Genomic DNA, 17,452 nt, shown 5'->3' on the forward strand with positions numbered 1-17,452 from the left:
TTACAAGGGAAAGGGGGACAAGTGTGAGTGTAGTAGTTTCAGAGGGATTAGCTTGTTGAGTGTAGTTGGGAAGGCTTATGGGAGGGTCTTGATTGAGAGGATTAGGAGAGGAACAGAGGGAGTAATTGGTGAGGAACAGTGTGGTTTTAGGACAGGTAGGGGTTGTGTAGATCAGATTTTTGTGGTAAGACATATGTGAAAAAGCTATAGGAAAAGGTAAGGATGTTTTTTGGGCTTTTATGGATCTGGAAAAGGCTTATGACAGGGTAGACAGGAAGGCACTGTGGGAGGTACTGCAGATATATGGGAGAGGAGGAAAGCTGTTAAGAGCAGTCAGGAGTTTTTACGATAGTAGAGCTTGTGTTAGGATTAGAAATGGAGAGAGTGAATGGTCTGAGGTAAAGGTGGAACTTCATCAGGGATGGGTTATGTTGCCCTGGCTGTTCAATCTATACATGGATGGGGTGGGGCAAGAGGTGAATGCAAGGGTAGTGGGTCAGGGGTTGGAGATGGTTAAGAAAATGGAGAAAAGTGGGAAATAAGCCAGTTGTTGTTTGCTGATGACACTGTGCTTGTAGTAGGATCAGAGGAGGGATTGAGGAAGCTAGTGACAGAGTTTGAGAAGATGTGTGAAAGAAGGAAGCTGAAGATAAATGTGGGCAAAAGTAAGGTGATGAGATGTACAAGGGGAGAGAGTGACAGCAGGCTGGAAGTGAGCATTAAGGGTGAGAGACTGGAGGAAGTGGATAGTTTTAGATACTTGGGTGCGAATGTGGCAGGAAAGGTTGGAGGGGGTGGAGGTAGAATGTAGATTGAGAGAAGCGAGTAAATGCCTTGGTGGATTAAAAAGTGTAATGAGAAATAGTTATCTGGAAATGGAAGCTAAGAGGAGGTTATATGAAGGAGTGATTGTGCCAAAAGCCCTGTACGTGGCAGAAACATGGAACATAAGAGGAAGAGAGAAGGAGTTTGAATGTGTTTGAGATGAAATGTCTGAGAAGTATGATAGGGGTTACTAGTCTAAATAGAGTGAGAAATGAGGAGGTGAGGAGGAGAACAAGGGTGGAAAGGGGGTTGGGAGATAGGGTTGATGAAAGAGTATTAGGATGGTTTGGACACATGTAGTGCGGCGGTTTAGCTAGGAAATTTCAACATATTGTGCACTTTTTGATAAAAGCACCAAATTTGGCACAGAGGTAGACCGATATATTATAAACAAATTTGGATGTGGAGCCATCGGCCAACTGCCCCCTGGCGGCCGTGGCGGCCATTTTCCAAAATGGCCGCCAGCGGACACCCGAAAAACGAAAGAAGTTAGATAAAGTTTGCTGCTGAAGGTTTTAGTGAATGTTTATTGAATGGTTTTTAATCAAAACATGCCAGATAGTTATTAAGTCATATTTTAGGAGATGATCCTATCTTAATTTACATATTAATGCTAATTACAGATGGAATGGCGACTAGAATCTCATGATCGTGTAGGTACCGATTCGAATTTGATGAACAATACTGACAAACATCAATTATAATGTTCCAACTAAATTGTATCCCTTCAGTCGGATTCCAAGTTCCACCACCTCAAAACAGTCATTCCATGGGACTGCTATTTCCCTCGTGCAACACCCTGCGTTCCATGGGGCCGGCGTTGACCGCGGCATCACTATCCTCGGAGGGTCGAACGAAAGAGGCCTCAAAGCAGTTGACCGTTTGCCACACTACTATACAGATGTCCCATCCGTCACCGGCAGCATCAAGAACACACAGATACCGGATACCAACGTGACATTCCTGAGCGGTAACAGCAGCCTCAAGCAATATGTTGAAAGAGAGCATCTCTGGCTACAACACATCCAAGTTGTCCTACAAGAAAGTTCTCCGTTAGAGAACATTTCATGGGCTGCATACCACGCAAGTCAGCAGTCCATGCCCGCCAGTCGGACCATCTGCCCCACCGCACTACTCCCACTCTTCCTGGAAAGTGCCCATACCGTGGCAATGATCAAGCACTCCATGGATGTCGTAAGGAACGCAGTGGAACATCTTAACCCTAGCCAGATTCCAGTGGTCACATTCGACCAACCGCTTTTTGCTTTGGCAAAGCAAATCCAGTGGAAGTGGCCACAGGAATATGGTGAAGAGAAGTTCGTCATCCTCTTTGGAGGTATTCATATCGAGATGGCAGTGCTGAAGACCGTTGGTGACTGGCTGCAAGGGAGCGGATGGGTGTAAGCACTGGTTCAGGCAAAGATCACCAGTGCCGGGACAGCGGATTCCTTCCTGCGGGCATCACATGTCAGTCGAACCAGGCGAGCGCATCAAGTGACAGCAGCAGCCCTCTTCACACTGCAGCAGCACGCCTACAACCACTACATTGACCAGCTGGATGACGCCGGGACCGAGCAGCTGGAGTTTGCTGACTGGTGCCAGCAAAAGGCGGAGACTTGCCCCCAGTTCCACTACTGGGCAACTGTACTGCAACTGGAACTGACGGTCCTGGTGTACGTGCGCTCTCTGCGCCAAGCGTCGTTTGCGATGTACGTCGATGCCCTCAGAGAACTAGCTGTGTGGTTCCATGCCCTGGATCACACCAACTACGCGCGCTGGATTCCTGTGCATCTGCGAGACATGGTGGAACTGCCGACGACACACCCTGAAATAGCCGAAGAATTCCGAGCTGGGAATTTCACCGTCCAGAAGACGAACAGGCCGTTCTCCGCCATCCCTGTCGATCAGGCCCACGAGCAGAACAATGCAGCCATCAAAGGAGACGGAGGCGCAGTAGGCCTGACTGACAATCCCAGCGCACTACGACGGTGGATGGTGGCAGGACCAGAGGTTGCCAGGCTCATCGAAGAGTTCCAGGACTCAAAGCAAGACCGGTCACAAGACACAAAGCATCATGACCAGTCATCGAGTGTGCAGACTGCTTTCCTAAAAGACGTACAGTCAATGATCAAAGTGATGGAAGACTTTGGGAATCCATTTGAGGAGGATAGTCAAGATCTGCTGGTACTCGACACCAAGGAGCTGTAGACTCCCTCCGTCGTGCACATAAATTGGGACAGGAGCAGTTTGACAAATTCGTCAGAGAACGCCTGGTGGAGAGAACGAAACCCATAGAAGATGCCATCCACAGAAACAAGCTCAAAATATTCGGTCAGCCTGCTACAAAACCTCAGGCAAAGGGCAAGCAGCAAATGAAATCCCTCAAGAACGACGTGGACCTCTTCTCTCGTCTGTATATCGGGTGCCAGAACCGGGATGGGAATCTAGATGAATTCTTCCAACATGAAAACCAAGCCTGCCCGCCTGCACTATCGGACGGCGGTGGCATCCGGCTTGGTGTAAAGAGTGATCTTCTCACTTGTCTAGAAGACTTCAGTCAGCCCCGTTCTGAGGTTCCTCCAACCAGCTGCATTGTCCTAGATGGAGCAGTCATCATCCAGTTACTGAAGCCTGCTACAGCAAAAACCTTCAACGAGTATGCCAAGCAAGTCTTTGTGCCTTACATACTCTCAAAACTTCATCAATCCACGCGACTGGACCTGGTGTGGGACCGCTACATTACAGACTCGTTGAAGGGTACGGCAAGAGCCAAGCGGGGAAAAGGGGTTAGAACACGAGTGGTGGGTAGTGCAACTATACCCGGGGACTGGGCCAGCTTCCTCAGAGTCGACGAGAACAAGACCGAGTTGTTCAACTTCCTCTCTGGCGTCCTCTACGACTCACTCCAGCTTGCAGACAAGGAGCTCATCACTAAAGGAGATGATGTCTTGAGAAAGCCACCGCATCTGGATACTTCAGCCCTGGCTCCTTGCAACCACGAGGAGGCCGACAGCCGCATGATGTTGCATGCTGCCCACACTGCTCACAATGGCCACAAGAAGATCCTTATCCGCACAGTTGACACTGATGTGGTTGTCCTGGCAGTGGCTCTGGCACGCACCCAGAATGAAGAAACAGAAGTGTGGGTGTCCTTCGGCACGGGGAAGACTTTCCGATTCTTGGCAGCCCATGAGATTGCTCGGGCTCTGGGTCCTGAAAAAGCTCAGGCACTACCGATGTTTCATGCTTTGACGGGCTGCGACATGGTCTCCAGCTTCGCCGGACATGGAAAGAGGACAGCATGGGCAGTTTGGACAGCTCTACCTGAGCTGACCCAGACACTCACTCTTCTCTCAACTGCACCAGATCATATTAATGAAGATGCCATGCACACCATTGAGAGGTTGTTGTTGTTGTTGTCGTTCCCTAGACTGTCTGTCCGAGCAGTCCCGTCTCCCCAAGGAAGGCCACAGCCGAAACTGGGTTTTCCCACAAATCCTTTATAGAGTGTATGTTGTGTTGTTTGCGTGCATGATTGTGTATAATGCAGTCTTCCATTATGTGTTGTATGGTATGGGGTGAAGTGTTACATCCTGGGCAGCTGTTCACAACACGGTCGTCCAGCCTCTTCTGGTAGCTTAGAAGTGCTGGGTGGTGACCGCATCACAGTCTGGCCAAGTGGACTCTGTCCTTTCGTGGGAGAGAGGATTCAGAAGGGTGGATATCAGGGGGTCTGGCATGCAGCAGTGTGTTGTCTTTCAGTGTGTTAATGGAGCGGTGAGTGATATGATTATGAATATGTTTCCGGAGGCTGGTATTTGGTGGTTGTGGAGGAAGAGAAGAGAGTATCTGTGCGTAATAAAGGTCTTTGGGTGTAGTTTTAATGTTTCTTGGTGTGTGTGGGTGTTCTGCTATGTAGTGTAGCGGGTGTGATGTGTTTGTGGTGGCTGCAGCAAGTGTTTGTGTGCCTCTCATGTCGAGGTGGTCATGTCGAGCTGCAACGTCTACGTCGTGGGACCACCCCCCAACCCCAAGAGTTGGGGGCCAATCAGCAGCAACCACCCCTGGCCATCAGCTCTACGCAGATGGCACCGATCCCCAAGGAGGAGCTATGCCTACCTGGGGGAGTACCATTGAGAGGTTCATCATACTGCTTTATGACAGAACAAGCACCGCAACCGATATCGACAAGGCACGTCGCAAACTGTTTGCAAAGAAAAGCAACGTCCAGCTGATTCCACCGACAAGGGCAGCCCTGGAGCAGCACGTCCGACGAGCAGTGTACCAGGGCGGACATGTCTGGGGTCAGGCCCTGGTTCCTACACCAACACTGCCATCACCAACCGACTGGGGTTGGAACAAGACCAGCGACGTGTATGAACCTTTGTGGACAACGCTACCCGAAGCATCCAAGATCTGTAGGGAGCTCGTCTCTTGCAAATGCAAGGAGGGCTGCGTGAAAAAGTGCAAGTGCAAGAAGGCCAGTCTGCAATGCACACCACTGTGTGCTTGTGACGGGGAGTGCTCTCAGAACTGAAGTCGCATGAAGACGAAGGTTCTGAACTTTGCATAACTTACGTAACTTTGGCAGTATACTGGAACTGTATAACAGTGAACTTTTCGGCATTACTGATGCGTTAATTAACATGATAATTATATGCAGTAGTGTTAGTAATGTTAGTATTTGATGTTTGATTATGGGTTTGCCTGTCGCCATTTCATCTGTAATTAGCATATGTAAATTAATATAGGAGCATCTCCTAAAATATGACTTAATAACTATCTGGCATGTTTTGATTAAAAACCATTCAATAAACATTCACGAAAACCTTCAGCAGCAAACTTTATCTAATTTCTTTCGTTTTTCGGGTGTCCGCTGGCGGCCATTTTCCACAGTTGGCTGATGGCTCCACATCCAAATTTGTTAATAATATATCGGTCTACCTTTGTGCCAAAATTGGTACTTTTATCAAAAAGTGCACAATATGTTAGCTAATCCGCTGCACTAATGGAAAGAATGAGTGAAGAAAGATTAGTAAAAGAGGTATGGAAGGCAGAGGTGGAAGGAGTGAGTATGAGGGGGTGTCCTAGGATGAGATGGATGGATGGGGTGAAAGGGGCATTACAAAAGAGAGGAATGTCTGTTGAGGAAGGACAGGAGAGGACAGAAGATAGGGGCGAATGGAAAAGGGTTGTGTATGGATGATGCTGTGATGCATGAGGGGGAGTGGGTGGGGATGGGGGATGAGGAAGTATGTATGAGAAAAAATTTGATGCAGCCCGAAGGGATTTCTCTCTGTCTTCTTCTTTTCTGCATGAGGGGACGGAGAGGGGGGGTCGCTGAATTTATGAAGTGGCCTTGCTGTGGATGTGTTGTTTCTTGCGACACTGCTTCTAACCCAGGGCAGTGGACAGGATGCAGGGATGATCCATCATCCAGGAGGTGCCAAGATAAGAGGGAGGGAGGAGGGTGGAGGGGAGAGGAATATGTAGGGAATGGAATGGGTGGGAGTGGTTTCTATGACTTTTTCTTTTTGGCTACCCCCCGTGTAAGGGGGAAAAAGCCTTTGGTATATGTATGTATGTACAAAATATAATGACCCAGTGGATAAAAGACAAATAATATGAGAGATGAAACCCCCCTCTCCATCCCCTCATGCAGAATAGGAGAAGACGGGGAGAAATCCCTTTGGGCTGCGTCAAAATTTTCTTACACATACTAGCTCACCCCCCATCTCCCCACCCATTCCACTTAATGCATCACGTCATCCATATACAACCATTTTCCATTCACCCCTGTCTTCTGTTCTCTCCCATCCTTCCTCAACAGACATTCTCCTCTTTCCCAAAGCCCCTTTCACCCCATTCATCCACCTCATCCTAGGCCGCCTCATGTTCACGCCCTCCACATCTGCCTTCCATACCTCTTTTAATAATCTTTCTTCACTCATTCTTTCCATGTGTCCAAACCATCCCAATACTCTTTCATCAACCCTATCTCCCAATTCCCTTACCACCCCTGTTCTCCTCCTCACCTCCTCCTTTCTCACTCTATCCAGCCTAGTAGCCCCCATCATACTTCTCAAGACACCTCATCTCAAACACATTCAAACTCTTCTCTTATGTTCCATGTTTCTGTCCCATACAGTGCTGATTTTAGGACAGGTAGAGGTTGTGTAGATCAGATTTTTGTGGTAAGACTGATATGTGAGAAAGCTATAGGAAAAGGTAAGGATGTTTTTTGGGCTTTTATGGATCTGGAAAAGGCTTATGACAGGGTAGACAGGAAGGCACTGTGGGAGGTTTTGCAGATATATGGATAGGAGGAAAGCTTTTAGGAGCTGCCAGGAATTTCTATGAGAGTAGTAGAGCTTGTGTCAGGATTAGAAATGGAGAGAGTGAGAAGTTCGAGGTAAAGGTGGGACTTTGTCAGGGATGTGTTATGTCGCCCTGGCTGTTCAACTTATACATGGATGGGGTGGTGCGAGAGGTAAATGCAAGGGTGGTGGGTCAGGGATTGGATATGGTTAAAGAAAATGGAGAAAAGTGGGAGATAAGCCAGCTGTTGTTTGCGGACAACACTGCGCTGGTAGCAGGATCAGAGGAGGGATTGAGGAAGTTGGTGACAGAGTTTGAGAGTGTGTGAAAGAAGAAAGTTGAAAGTAAATGTGAGTAAAAGTAAGGTGATGAGATGTACAAGGGGTGAAAGTGGCAGCAGACTGGAAGTGAGCATTAAAGGACTGGAGGAAGTGGATATTTTTAGATACTTGGGTGCAAATGTGGCAGGAAAGGAAGCAGTGGAGGTAGAATGTAGAATGAGAGAAGCGAGTAAATGCCTTGGTGGATGAAAAAGTGTAATGAGAAATAGACATTTGGGAATGGATGCTAAGAAGAGATTGTATGAAGGGGTGATTGTGCCAACAGGACTGTATGGGGCACATTTAGCAACTCCCTAAAATACTCTGCACATCTTCCTCTTACTGCTGTCTCTTCTATTATCATCTCTCCATCTGCACCTTTTACCTTGTCTTCTCTACTTGATTCGCCCCCCCCCCTTCTTCTCTTAATTTCCTTCCAAAACATCTTTTTATTACTTTCAATATTTTGTCATACTCTTACCCCATTTCACATCTGCTCTCCTTTTTGCCTCCTCTATCTTATGCTTTACTTCTGTTTTCTTTTCTTTGTATCTCTCATATGATTATCGTCTCATTTTGCAACCAATCTGTGAATGCTCATTTCTTCTTGCTTCATCATCCCCCTGCTCACTACCCTTCCTTCTATTTCCTCCCATCCTCCTTGTTCCACACACCATCTTTGCACACCTTGTGACTCCCTCCTTAAAACATCCTCATCCTCTTTCACTCCCTACATCTCTTCTCTCAGCTTTTTCTTGGACTCTCTTTTTCTTTCTCATTTAAGAAGTTTACTCTAAGCATCTCTCTACCTTCTGTCCATTTCCTCATTCTCCATTTATCTTCCACTCTCAACTTACCTTCCACCAAAAAATGCTTCAATATTCCCCTACTCTCTCCCCTTAGAACATGTATATCCAAAACTCTTCCTACTCTTCTCCCATGGTTACCACTACATAGTCCATTAAAGCTTTATCTACCACCCTTCCATCCACCACCCTCTCCCATGTGTACTTATGCTTGACTTTCTTCCTGAACACTGTACTTGTTATCATCAGTTCTCTTTCTAGCCACATCTCTACCATCATCTCTCTGCTACATTTTTTCCTGAAACTCCATACTTCCCAACCACTCTCATCTATTGGTTTGTCTCCTACCCTAGTACTGAGATCTCCCAATACTGTTACATTGACATTTCTCCATAAACTCTCTATGCACTCATTTAAATCTATCCAAAATCCTCCCTTCTACACTCTTCTCAATACCAGGCTCATATGCACTTACAAAGACCCACATCTCCCTTCCCAGCTTCACCTTCATCCACATTATCCTTGAAGAAATCCCTCCTTTGCCCTTTCTTCACTTGACACCCTCCCCACTACACTCCCAAACTCAAACTCGTTCTTCCCTTTCAACTTAGTTTCACTCAATACAAATACATCCATCTTTTTTCTCACAAACATATTGTCTAGCTCTTCCCTTTTACTCTCATCTGTACCACATCCATGCACACTAAAAGACCCAAACCTTAGGGTTCATGTTGGAAAACTCCTCCCAGACCTTCTTATGCCTTTGCTTTTTTAGGAATGTCTCCTTTGGGGCTACAGAGTAGGATGTCTTGTCCTATCCCCATCCTGTTTTTGTTGCCTTTTATGACTCAAGTGGGAACACCTGGTGGCAGTATTCTTTCTCCCCTACCACAGGGTTTGGCAAAAAAGGAAATGAATATTCAAAGTGGTACAGGACAGTATTAACCACTTCAGTATGAGTCAAATTCTTGCACACAGCCATATGTATGCTGCATGACAATACTTGCATTATAAAATATAAAGTCACTACTGTATTACTTGTTCTCTTTTGCTCTGAGTAATAATAAACAAAGGAAACATGATCAAACCAGTTCACAGAATTTGGGGGTAACTAGTGTACAATTAAAAAAAACATATATCTATATACATGAGGATGCTGGCAACCTCATGTAACCACTTACACCTCATGATACCTACGTAGGTGTCATTGTACTGATGTGGTTGAGTGGCGGGGATAGCATAATGGAAGGATAGTTGCAGTATAATAAAGTAGCATCATTTCTCTATGAAAAAGAGATTTCCTCTATCACACAGTAGCATCATTTCTCTATGAAAAGAGATTTCCTCTATCACAGACAAAATTATGTGTAGCTCTGATCTGTATGGGGGTTCCATATAGACCCTAAAGTATCAGCTGCAGGCTACTAAGCAGATTTTAACCCCGCTACTCCAAGCATTCTAGTCCAATGGCACATTTCCTTCCCTTAGGCTTGCATTAAGTAATCTTACAAATCAATCCATTATAACTTTTCCTCCCATTGTCAAACATTCAATGTGACACCAATCTAATCCAGGCACTTTCCCAGCTTTCATCACTTTCAATGCTCTTTGTATCTCTTCTTTTCCTACAGCACTACCATTTTCTTCTCCTATCACAACATTTTCTAGCATCTCTCACTACCACAATCAATCCACCTTCACATTCAAGAAACCCCTGAAATACTCTACACATCTTCCTCTTTCTGCCTTCACTTCTACTGACATCTACCAATCTGCACCCTTTACCTTTTCTCTTCCTGACAAAGGATTACACATCTGCTGTCCTCTTGTTTCCATCCCCTTGTGTTCTGATTCTATCATACTACAATTACATAAATACAAGGGAATGTCTATTGAGTAAGGAAGAGAAAGAGCAAGAGATAGGTGTGAATGGAGCGTGTTTGTGAATGGATGATAAATTGATATAGCCCAAGGGGATTTCTTCCTGTTTATTATGTAATTTCGGGAGTGGACTATGGGGGAGGGTTGCCATATAATAATGTGGTGAGAGCAATTAAGGGGGAAAACAAATGTGTGTTGGATGGATGTGTGATGGGTGGTGCTGGACACTTTCTTTATAATGGGGAAAGGTCCTTTTGGTATACATATGTATAAATACAATAGCTTAATACCATAATCTATATGTTGAATAAAAATACTATCATTCATAATCTAATGTTATTTGCAGAACAGAGTTCACGTAATAAGCCATTTTTTGTAACTTTATTACTTTATTTGAAGCTATGAAAATGAGCTGCCTGAGTTTCGAGTTGGGAAGTTTTTGCAACTAGTTAAATCCCCAATCCTAGTGATTTTCAATATGGGGGAGGGTGGTTGTTGTTCCTAGCTTACCACATAAAGGATACACTTGTACATTCACAATTTTAAACTGGTCTTTAGTCTCTCTTTCCTTAAAATTTCATCAAGTAACCATTTTACAATTTTCACAGAAGTTTTGGAGAATCTATTCCAATATTTATATGCCAGGTACTCCAAATTCATTCTTCAAACTACAATTCTAATTGCCAATCTCAGGTAGTGGTCCCTGTGAGAAATCTATTGTACTATAACCTCCATATCTCAGTGAATTTCTATTTTAGGCAATGACTACTGTTCTTGCCATGTTCTCAAATTTTCACTTGTAACAGTGAACAGTCTAACAACATAATAAAGTATTCATTGATGTGTTGAGCGAGTACCTGATCAGTGAATGTATCCAAAGGTGACTGTTTGTAGAAGGGGCACCCTGAACTTGTTTTTTTCTTCTTGGTGACTATTCCATCCATGTGTGATTTTGTGTTCTGTTTCCCTCTTTGCAACTCCAGGCACCTAAAAAGAATTTGGGTTTTAGTCAACCTTCATAATGCACATTCTCATATACATACATATACCTATGGCCCTTTCCCCTTATATGAGAGGTGGCAGTCAAACCATGCACCCACCTCTTCACCATCTCGCATACATCAGATTCCTTTTTAAAAATCTTGGTCCCTTGTGGATGAAGGACCATCTCTGCCCCCTGCCCATTACCCGAGTCAGAAGTAATGCATCCAGACACAGTACCTCTATAGCAGTGCCTGACAACTAAAGCTGGTTCACCCTTCACCATTTCATTTACATGGCAACCCTCCCTCCTCATCCCCTCAAGTAAATAGAAAAGATGATAAATCCCTCTGGGTTGCATCAGTTATCAATTCACAACCATTTCACACTCATATCTATCTCTTGTCCTCTCCCCTCCCTGCTCAACAGATATTTCCCTTTCACTCACAGCCTCCTTCACCCCATCCATCTATCTCATTCTCAGTATTTCCCTCAAGTTTATTCAATTCACCCCTGTCTTCCACAAACTTATTAGTCTTTCTTTTCTCATTCTCTCCATTTGCCAAACCATCCCAGTATACATACATGGCCTTCGCCAGCTACATGGTAACAAAGTGGACTCCAACATTTGGGACACAAAATTGAAACTCAGCAACAGCTGAATTTATTTTATAGACATCACTTTAACTAGTGTTTTATTCCATAATAGTTACAAAAACAAAGTTTCATTCAAATGTTACCATGCTGGTTGATGAGGATTGGGAATTGGGTGAAATTAAGAGGCTCATATTGCAGTTGTGTTTCATGAGAGTAGTAGAGCCTGTTTTGGGAATGGATGATGAGAGGAGATTGTATAAAGGAGTGATTATGCCAACAGCATTGTATGGGGCAGAAACATGGAACATAAGAGAGGAAGAGAGAAGGAATTTGAAGGTGTTTGAGATGAAATGCCTGAGAAGTATGATAGGAGTTACCAGGCTGGATAGAGTGAGAAATGAGGAGGTGAGGAGGAGAACTGGGGTGGAAAGGGAGTTGAGAGATAGGGCTGATGAGAGTATTGGGATGGTTTGGACACATGGAAAGAATGAGTGAAGAAAGATTATTAAAACAGGTGTGGAAGGAAGAGGTGGAAGGAGTGAACATGAGGGAGCGACCAAGGATGAGATGGATGGATGGAATGAAAGGGGCGTTGGGAAAGAGAGGATTGTCTGTTGAGGAAGGACAGAAGAGGTCAGAAGACAGGGGTGAATGGAGAAGGGTTGCATATGGATGATGCTGTGATGCATGAGGGGGAGTGGGTGGGGGATGGGGGTGAGGGAGTATGAGAGATAAATTGACGTAGCCTGAAGGGATTTCTCCCCATCTTCTCTTTTTCTGCATGAGGGGATGGAGGGGGGGGGGGTTGCCAATTTAATGAAGCGGGCTTGCTGTGGATGTGCAGTGTCTTGTGACACTGCTTCTGACCCCGGGCAGTGGACAAGATGCAGGGATGACCCGTCATCCAGGAGGTGCAAAGATAAGAAGGAGGGAAGAGGGTAGAGGGGAGTGGAGTATGTAGGGGATGGAATGGGTGGGAGTGGTTTCTATGCCTTTGTCTTTTGGCTACCTCCCATGTAAGGGGGAAAAAGCCTTTGGTATATGTATGTAGTAGAGCCTGTGTTAGAATTAGAAATGGAGAGAGTGAGTGGTTTGAGGTAAAGGTGGGACTTTGCCTATGTCATGTTGCCATGGCTGTTCAATATATACATGGATGGGGTAGTGCAAGAAATAAATGCAAGGGTAATGGGCTGGGGATTCGAAATGGTTAAAGAAAGTATAGAAAAATGGGAGATAACCCAGTTGTTGTTTGCTGATGACACTGTACTTGTAGGATCAGACAAGGAATAAAGAAAATTAGTGACTGAGTTTGGGAAGGTGTGAAAGAAGTTGAAGATAAATGTAGGTAAAAGTAAGATGATGAGATGTATAAGGGGAGAGGATGGCAGCAAATTGGAAGTGAGTATTAAGGGAGAGAGATTGGAGGAAGTTGATATCTTTAGATGTTTTGGGGTGAATGTGGCAGGAAAGGAAGGAGTGGAGGTGGAGGTAGAATGTAGATTGAGAGAAGCTAGTAGATGCCTTGGGGGATTAAAAAGTGTAATAAGAAATAGACATTTGGGAATAGATGCTATGAGGAGATTGCATGAAGGGGCAGTTGTGCTGACAGCACTGTATGGGGCAGAAACATAGAACATAAGAAAGAAAGAGTTTAAATGTATCTATGTAGTTGTATTTACCTAGTTGTATCTTACGGGAAGGGTAGCTATGCTTGTGGTGTCTCGTCTTTGTATCTCACAGTGTCTAGTTTGCGCTTAAATTCATGTACAGTTTTTGCACACACTATTGTTTTATCCAGTTTGAGATGAAATGTCTGAGAAGTATGGTAGGGGTTACTTGGCTGGATAGAGTGAGAAATGAGGAGGTGAGGAGGAGAGTAGGGTTGGAAAAGGAGTTGGGAGATTGGGTTGATGAAAGAGTATTGGGATGGTTTGGACACATGGAAGGAATGACTGAAGAACAATTAGTAAAAGTAGTGTGGGAAGGCAGAGGTGGATGGAGTGAACATGAGGGGGCAACCAAGGATGAGATGGATGGATGGGGTGAAAGGGGAGTTGGGAAAGAGGGGGATGTCTGTTGAGGAAGGATGGGAGAAGACAGAAGATAGGAGTGAGTGAAGAATGGCTGTGTATGGATGATGCTGTGATGCATGGGGGGAGAGGTATTAGGGAGTATGTGTGAATGATATTTTGACACAACCTGAAGGGATTTCTCCCCGTCTTCTCATTTTCTGCATGAGGGGATGGAGAGGGGGGTCGCCAATCAAATGAAGTGTCCTTGCTCTGGATGCACTGTGTCTTGCTGCATTGTTTCTGACCCAGGGCAGTGGGTGAGATACTGGGATGACCCATTATCCAGGGGGAGCCAAGAAAAGAGGGAGGGAGGGGTGGTGAATGGGAGTGGAGCATGTAGGGATGAAATAAGTGGGAGAGGATTTATGCCTTTGGCTTTGGGTACCTCCTTTGTATGGGGGAAAAAGCCTTTGGTATATGTATGTAACCTTACCATTGAGCAGACTGAACTGCTGATTCAAGAAATTCACAGGGTGTCTATGTACAAAAAATTTGTGATCATGAGAGATTTTAACTATAGAAACACTGACTGGGAAAATTTAGTAAGAGTTCAGGAAGTGCCAAATTTTGTAGATGTGGTACGAGAGTAGCAGAGCCTGTATTAGAATTAGAAATGGAGAAAGTGGTTTGAGGTGAAGGTGGGACTTTGCCAGGGATGTGTTATTTTGCCTTGGCTGTTCAATTTATACATGGATGGGGTGGTATGAGTGGTAAATGCATGGGTAATGGGCAGGTTATTGGAGATTAAAAGAGAGAGAGAGAGAGAGAGAGAAATGGGAGATAACCCAGTTGTTGTTTGCTGACAGCACTGCACTTGTAGTAGGACTAGAGAAGGGATTAAGGAAGGTAGTGACAGAGTTTGGGAAGGTGTGTGAAAGAAGGAAGTTAAAGATAAATATGGGTAAAAGTAAGGTGATGAGATGTACAAGGGGAGAGGATGGCAGCAAACTGGAAGTGAGTATTAAGGAAGAAAGACTGGAAGTGGATAGCTTTAGATATTTGGGGGCAAATGTGGTAGGAAAGGGAGGAGTGGGGGTAGAATGAAGATTGAGAGAAGCAAGTAAATGCCTTGGGGAATTAAAAAGTGTAATGAGAAATAGACATTTGGGAATGGATGCTAAGAGGAGATTCTATGAAGGAATGATTGTACTGACAGCACTGTATGGGGCAGAAACATGGAATATAAGAGAGGAAGGGAGGAAGAATATAAATGTGTTTGAGATGAGATGTCTGAGAAGTAGGGTAGGGGTTACTAGGCTGGATAGAGTGAGAAATGAGGAGATGAGGAGAACAGGGGTGGAAAGTGAGTTAGGAGATAGGATTCATGAAAGAGTATTGGGATGGTTTGGAGACATGGAAAGAATGAGTGAAGATTAGTAAAAGAAGTGTAGGAGGCAGAGGTAAGAGTGAACATTAGGGGACGACCAATGATGAGATGGATGGATGGGGAAAAAGGGGCATTGGGAAAGAGGGGAATGTCTATTGAGGTAGGGAGAAGATAGGGGTGAGTGGAGAATAGTTCTGTATTGATGATGCTGTGATGCATAGAACTGAGTGGGTGGGGGATGGTGGTGAGGGAGTATGTGTGAATATTTTGATGCAAGTTGAAAGGATTTCTCCCCATCTTCTCTTTTTCTGCATGAGGGGAAGGAGAGGGGGGTTGCTGATTAAATGAAGCGGCCTTGCTATGGATGTGCTGTGTCTTGCTGCACTGCTTCTGACCAAGGGGACCCAGGGGAGTGGGCGAGATGCAGGGATGATCCGTCACCCAAGAGGAGACAAGAAAAGAGGGAGGGGTGGTGGTGAATGGGAGTGGAGTATGTGGGGATGAAATAGGTGGGAGTGGATTTATGCCTTTGACTTTGCTAACTCCCTTGTAAGGGGAAAAAATCTCTTGGTATATGTATGTATGGACAAGATAATTTTCTAAAATGATTACTGACCCTATGAGGGGAGAAAATACTCTGGATTTACTCTTTATCCCTTACATACAATGACACCTATGTAGGAATCATGAGGAGTGAGTGCACATATGAGGATGATGGCGTTGGCATCTTGATTATATTTATTTCATAGTTGTAGCTGAGTGACCCCCATATTCAGTGAACTGGCTTGATCATATTTTCTGTGATTATCAATATTCAGAGTGAAAGAGAATGAGTAATACAGCTGTAACTTTATGTCTTATAAGACGAGTATTATGATGTGTCATTGAATCAATGTAAATCAGGTAGCTGATGCTACCAGCAAGAATTTGACTCATATTGAAACTAAAAATGAGCCCTATATGCCATCTTCTTTTCTACCCCAGCTTTCCTCCTCACCTCCTCATTTCTCACTCTATCCAATCTTGTAAACCCTACCATTGTTCTCAGTCATTTCATCTCAAACACATCTAAAATTATCCTCTTTGCCGCTCTTAAATTCCATTATATACAGAACTACTTTTACAAAAATAATGAATATACATAAAATATACATAAATTCATGTTAACATTTTACCTATCATTAACCATGGAAGAGTTGTTCAATCTAAGCACAGCTTCATTGATGCATAAATTCTGCCTGGAAGCAAGGGATACAACTCTTGTCTCTTCACTAAATATAGTCTTCTGTACCTCACGGACGAACTGAGACAACTGGGAGTGTGTACGGCTGCAGAAGTAGATCTGTTATGGTGAAACATTTTGAACAATTGATTTGAAAATTTTTGGAATCTTTTTTGTACTATCAAATCCTTAAATTGCAACTACATACATACATACATATACCAAGGGCTTTTCCCCCCTTACAAGGGAGGTTGCCAAAGTCAAAAGGCACATTTCCACTCCCACTCATTTCATTCCCATCCACTCCACCACCATTCACCACCCCTCGCTCCCTCTCATCTTGGCTCCTCCTGGATGGGTCATCCCTGCATCTCACTCACTGTCCTGGGTCAGAAGCAATGCATCAAGACACAGCAAGGCCACTTCATTTAATCAGTGACCCTCTCACCTCTCCGTCCCCTCATACAGTAACAGTGAAGACAGGGGGAAATCCCTTCAGGCTGCATCAAAATATCATTCACACCCACTCCCTAACCCATCCCCCACCCACTCCCTTCCATGCATCACAGCGTCATCCATACAGAGCCATTCTCCACTCACTCCTATCTTCTGTATTCTCCCTTCCTTCCTCAACAGACACTCCCCTCTTTCTTAACACCACTTTTACCCCATCCATCCATCTCTTTGGTTGTCCCCTCATGCTCACTTGATCCATCTCTGCCTTCCACATTACTTTAAATAACCTTTTCTCACTCATTCTTTCCATGTGTTCAAACCATCCCAATACTCTTTCATCATCCCTCTATCCCAACTCCTTTTCCACCCCCACTCTCCTCACCTTCTCATTTCTCATTTTATCCAGCCTAGTAACTCCTACAATACTTCTCAGACATTTCATTTCCCAACACATTTAAACTATCTCTATCTTCCTTTCTTAAGTTCTATGTTTCTACCCCATACAGTTCTGTTGGCACAATTGACAAGAGACTGAGAAAATGGTACATCAGAATGGGCGAACCAAAGACAGAAAAAAAGATGGAGAAAGGAAAAAATTAAAGGTGGCCTATACTAACATTGACAGATTAATTTCAGGACTGAATGAA

General features: G+C 44.5%; 1 protein-coding gene across 10 annotated transcripts in view; it reads right to left on the reverse strand.

The window, feature by feature from the left end:
- Window positions 1-17,452, reverse strand: part of LOC143040792 (ATP-dependent DNA helicase DDX11) — a 91,800-nt gene that overhangs the window by 54,940 nt on the left and 19,408 nt on the right. For all 10 annotated transcript variants that reach the window (XR_012967754.1, XM_076212255.1, XM_076212250.1 and 7 more), the window contains exons 7-8: window positions 16,303-16,469; window positions 11,008-11,137 (exon numbers count right to left, since the gene is read on the reverse strand). Coding sequence is in view for 9 of the 10 variants with exons in the window: in XM_076212255.1 (XP_076068370.1) it covers window positions 11,008-11,137; window positions 16,303-16,469 (297 nt within the window). In the remaining variant the exon portion in view is untranslated. The remainder of the gene's footprint in view (window positions 1-11,007; window positions 11,138-16,302; window positions 16,470-17,452) is intronic.

This window comes from Oratosquilla oratoria, chromosome 2 (genome assembly GCF_046742065.1).
Source record: "Oratosquilla oratoria isolate Oo_2021 chromosome 2, ASM4674206v1, whole genome shotgun sequence".
Classification (NCBI taxonomy): domain Eukaryota; kingdom Metazoa; phylum Arthropoda; class Malacostraca; order Stomatopoda; family Squillidae; genus Oratosquilla; species Oratosquilla oratoria.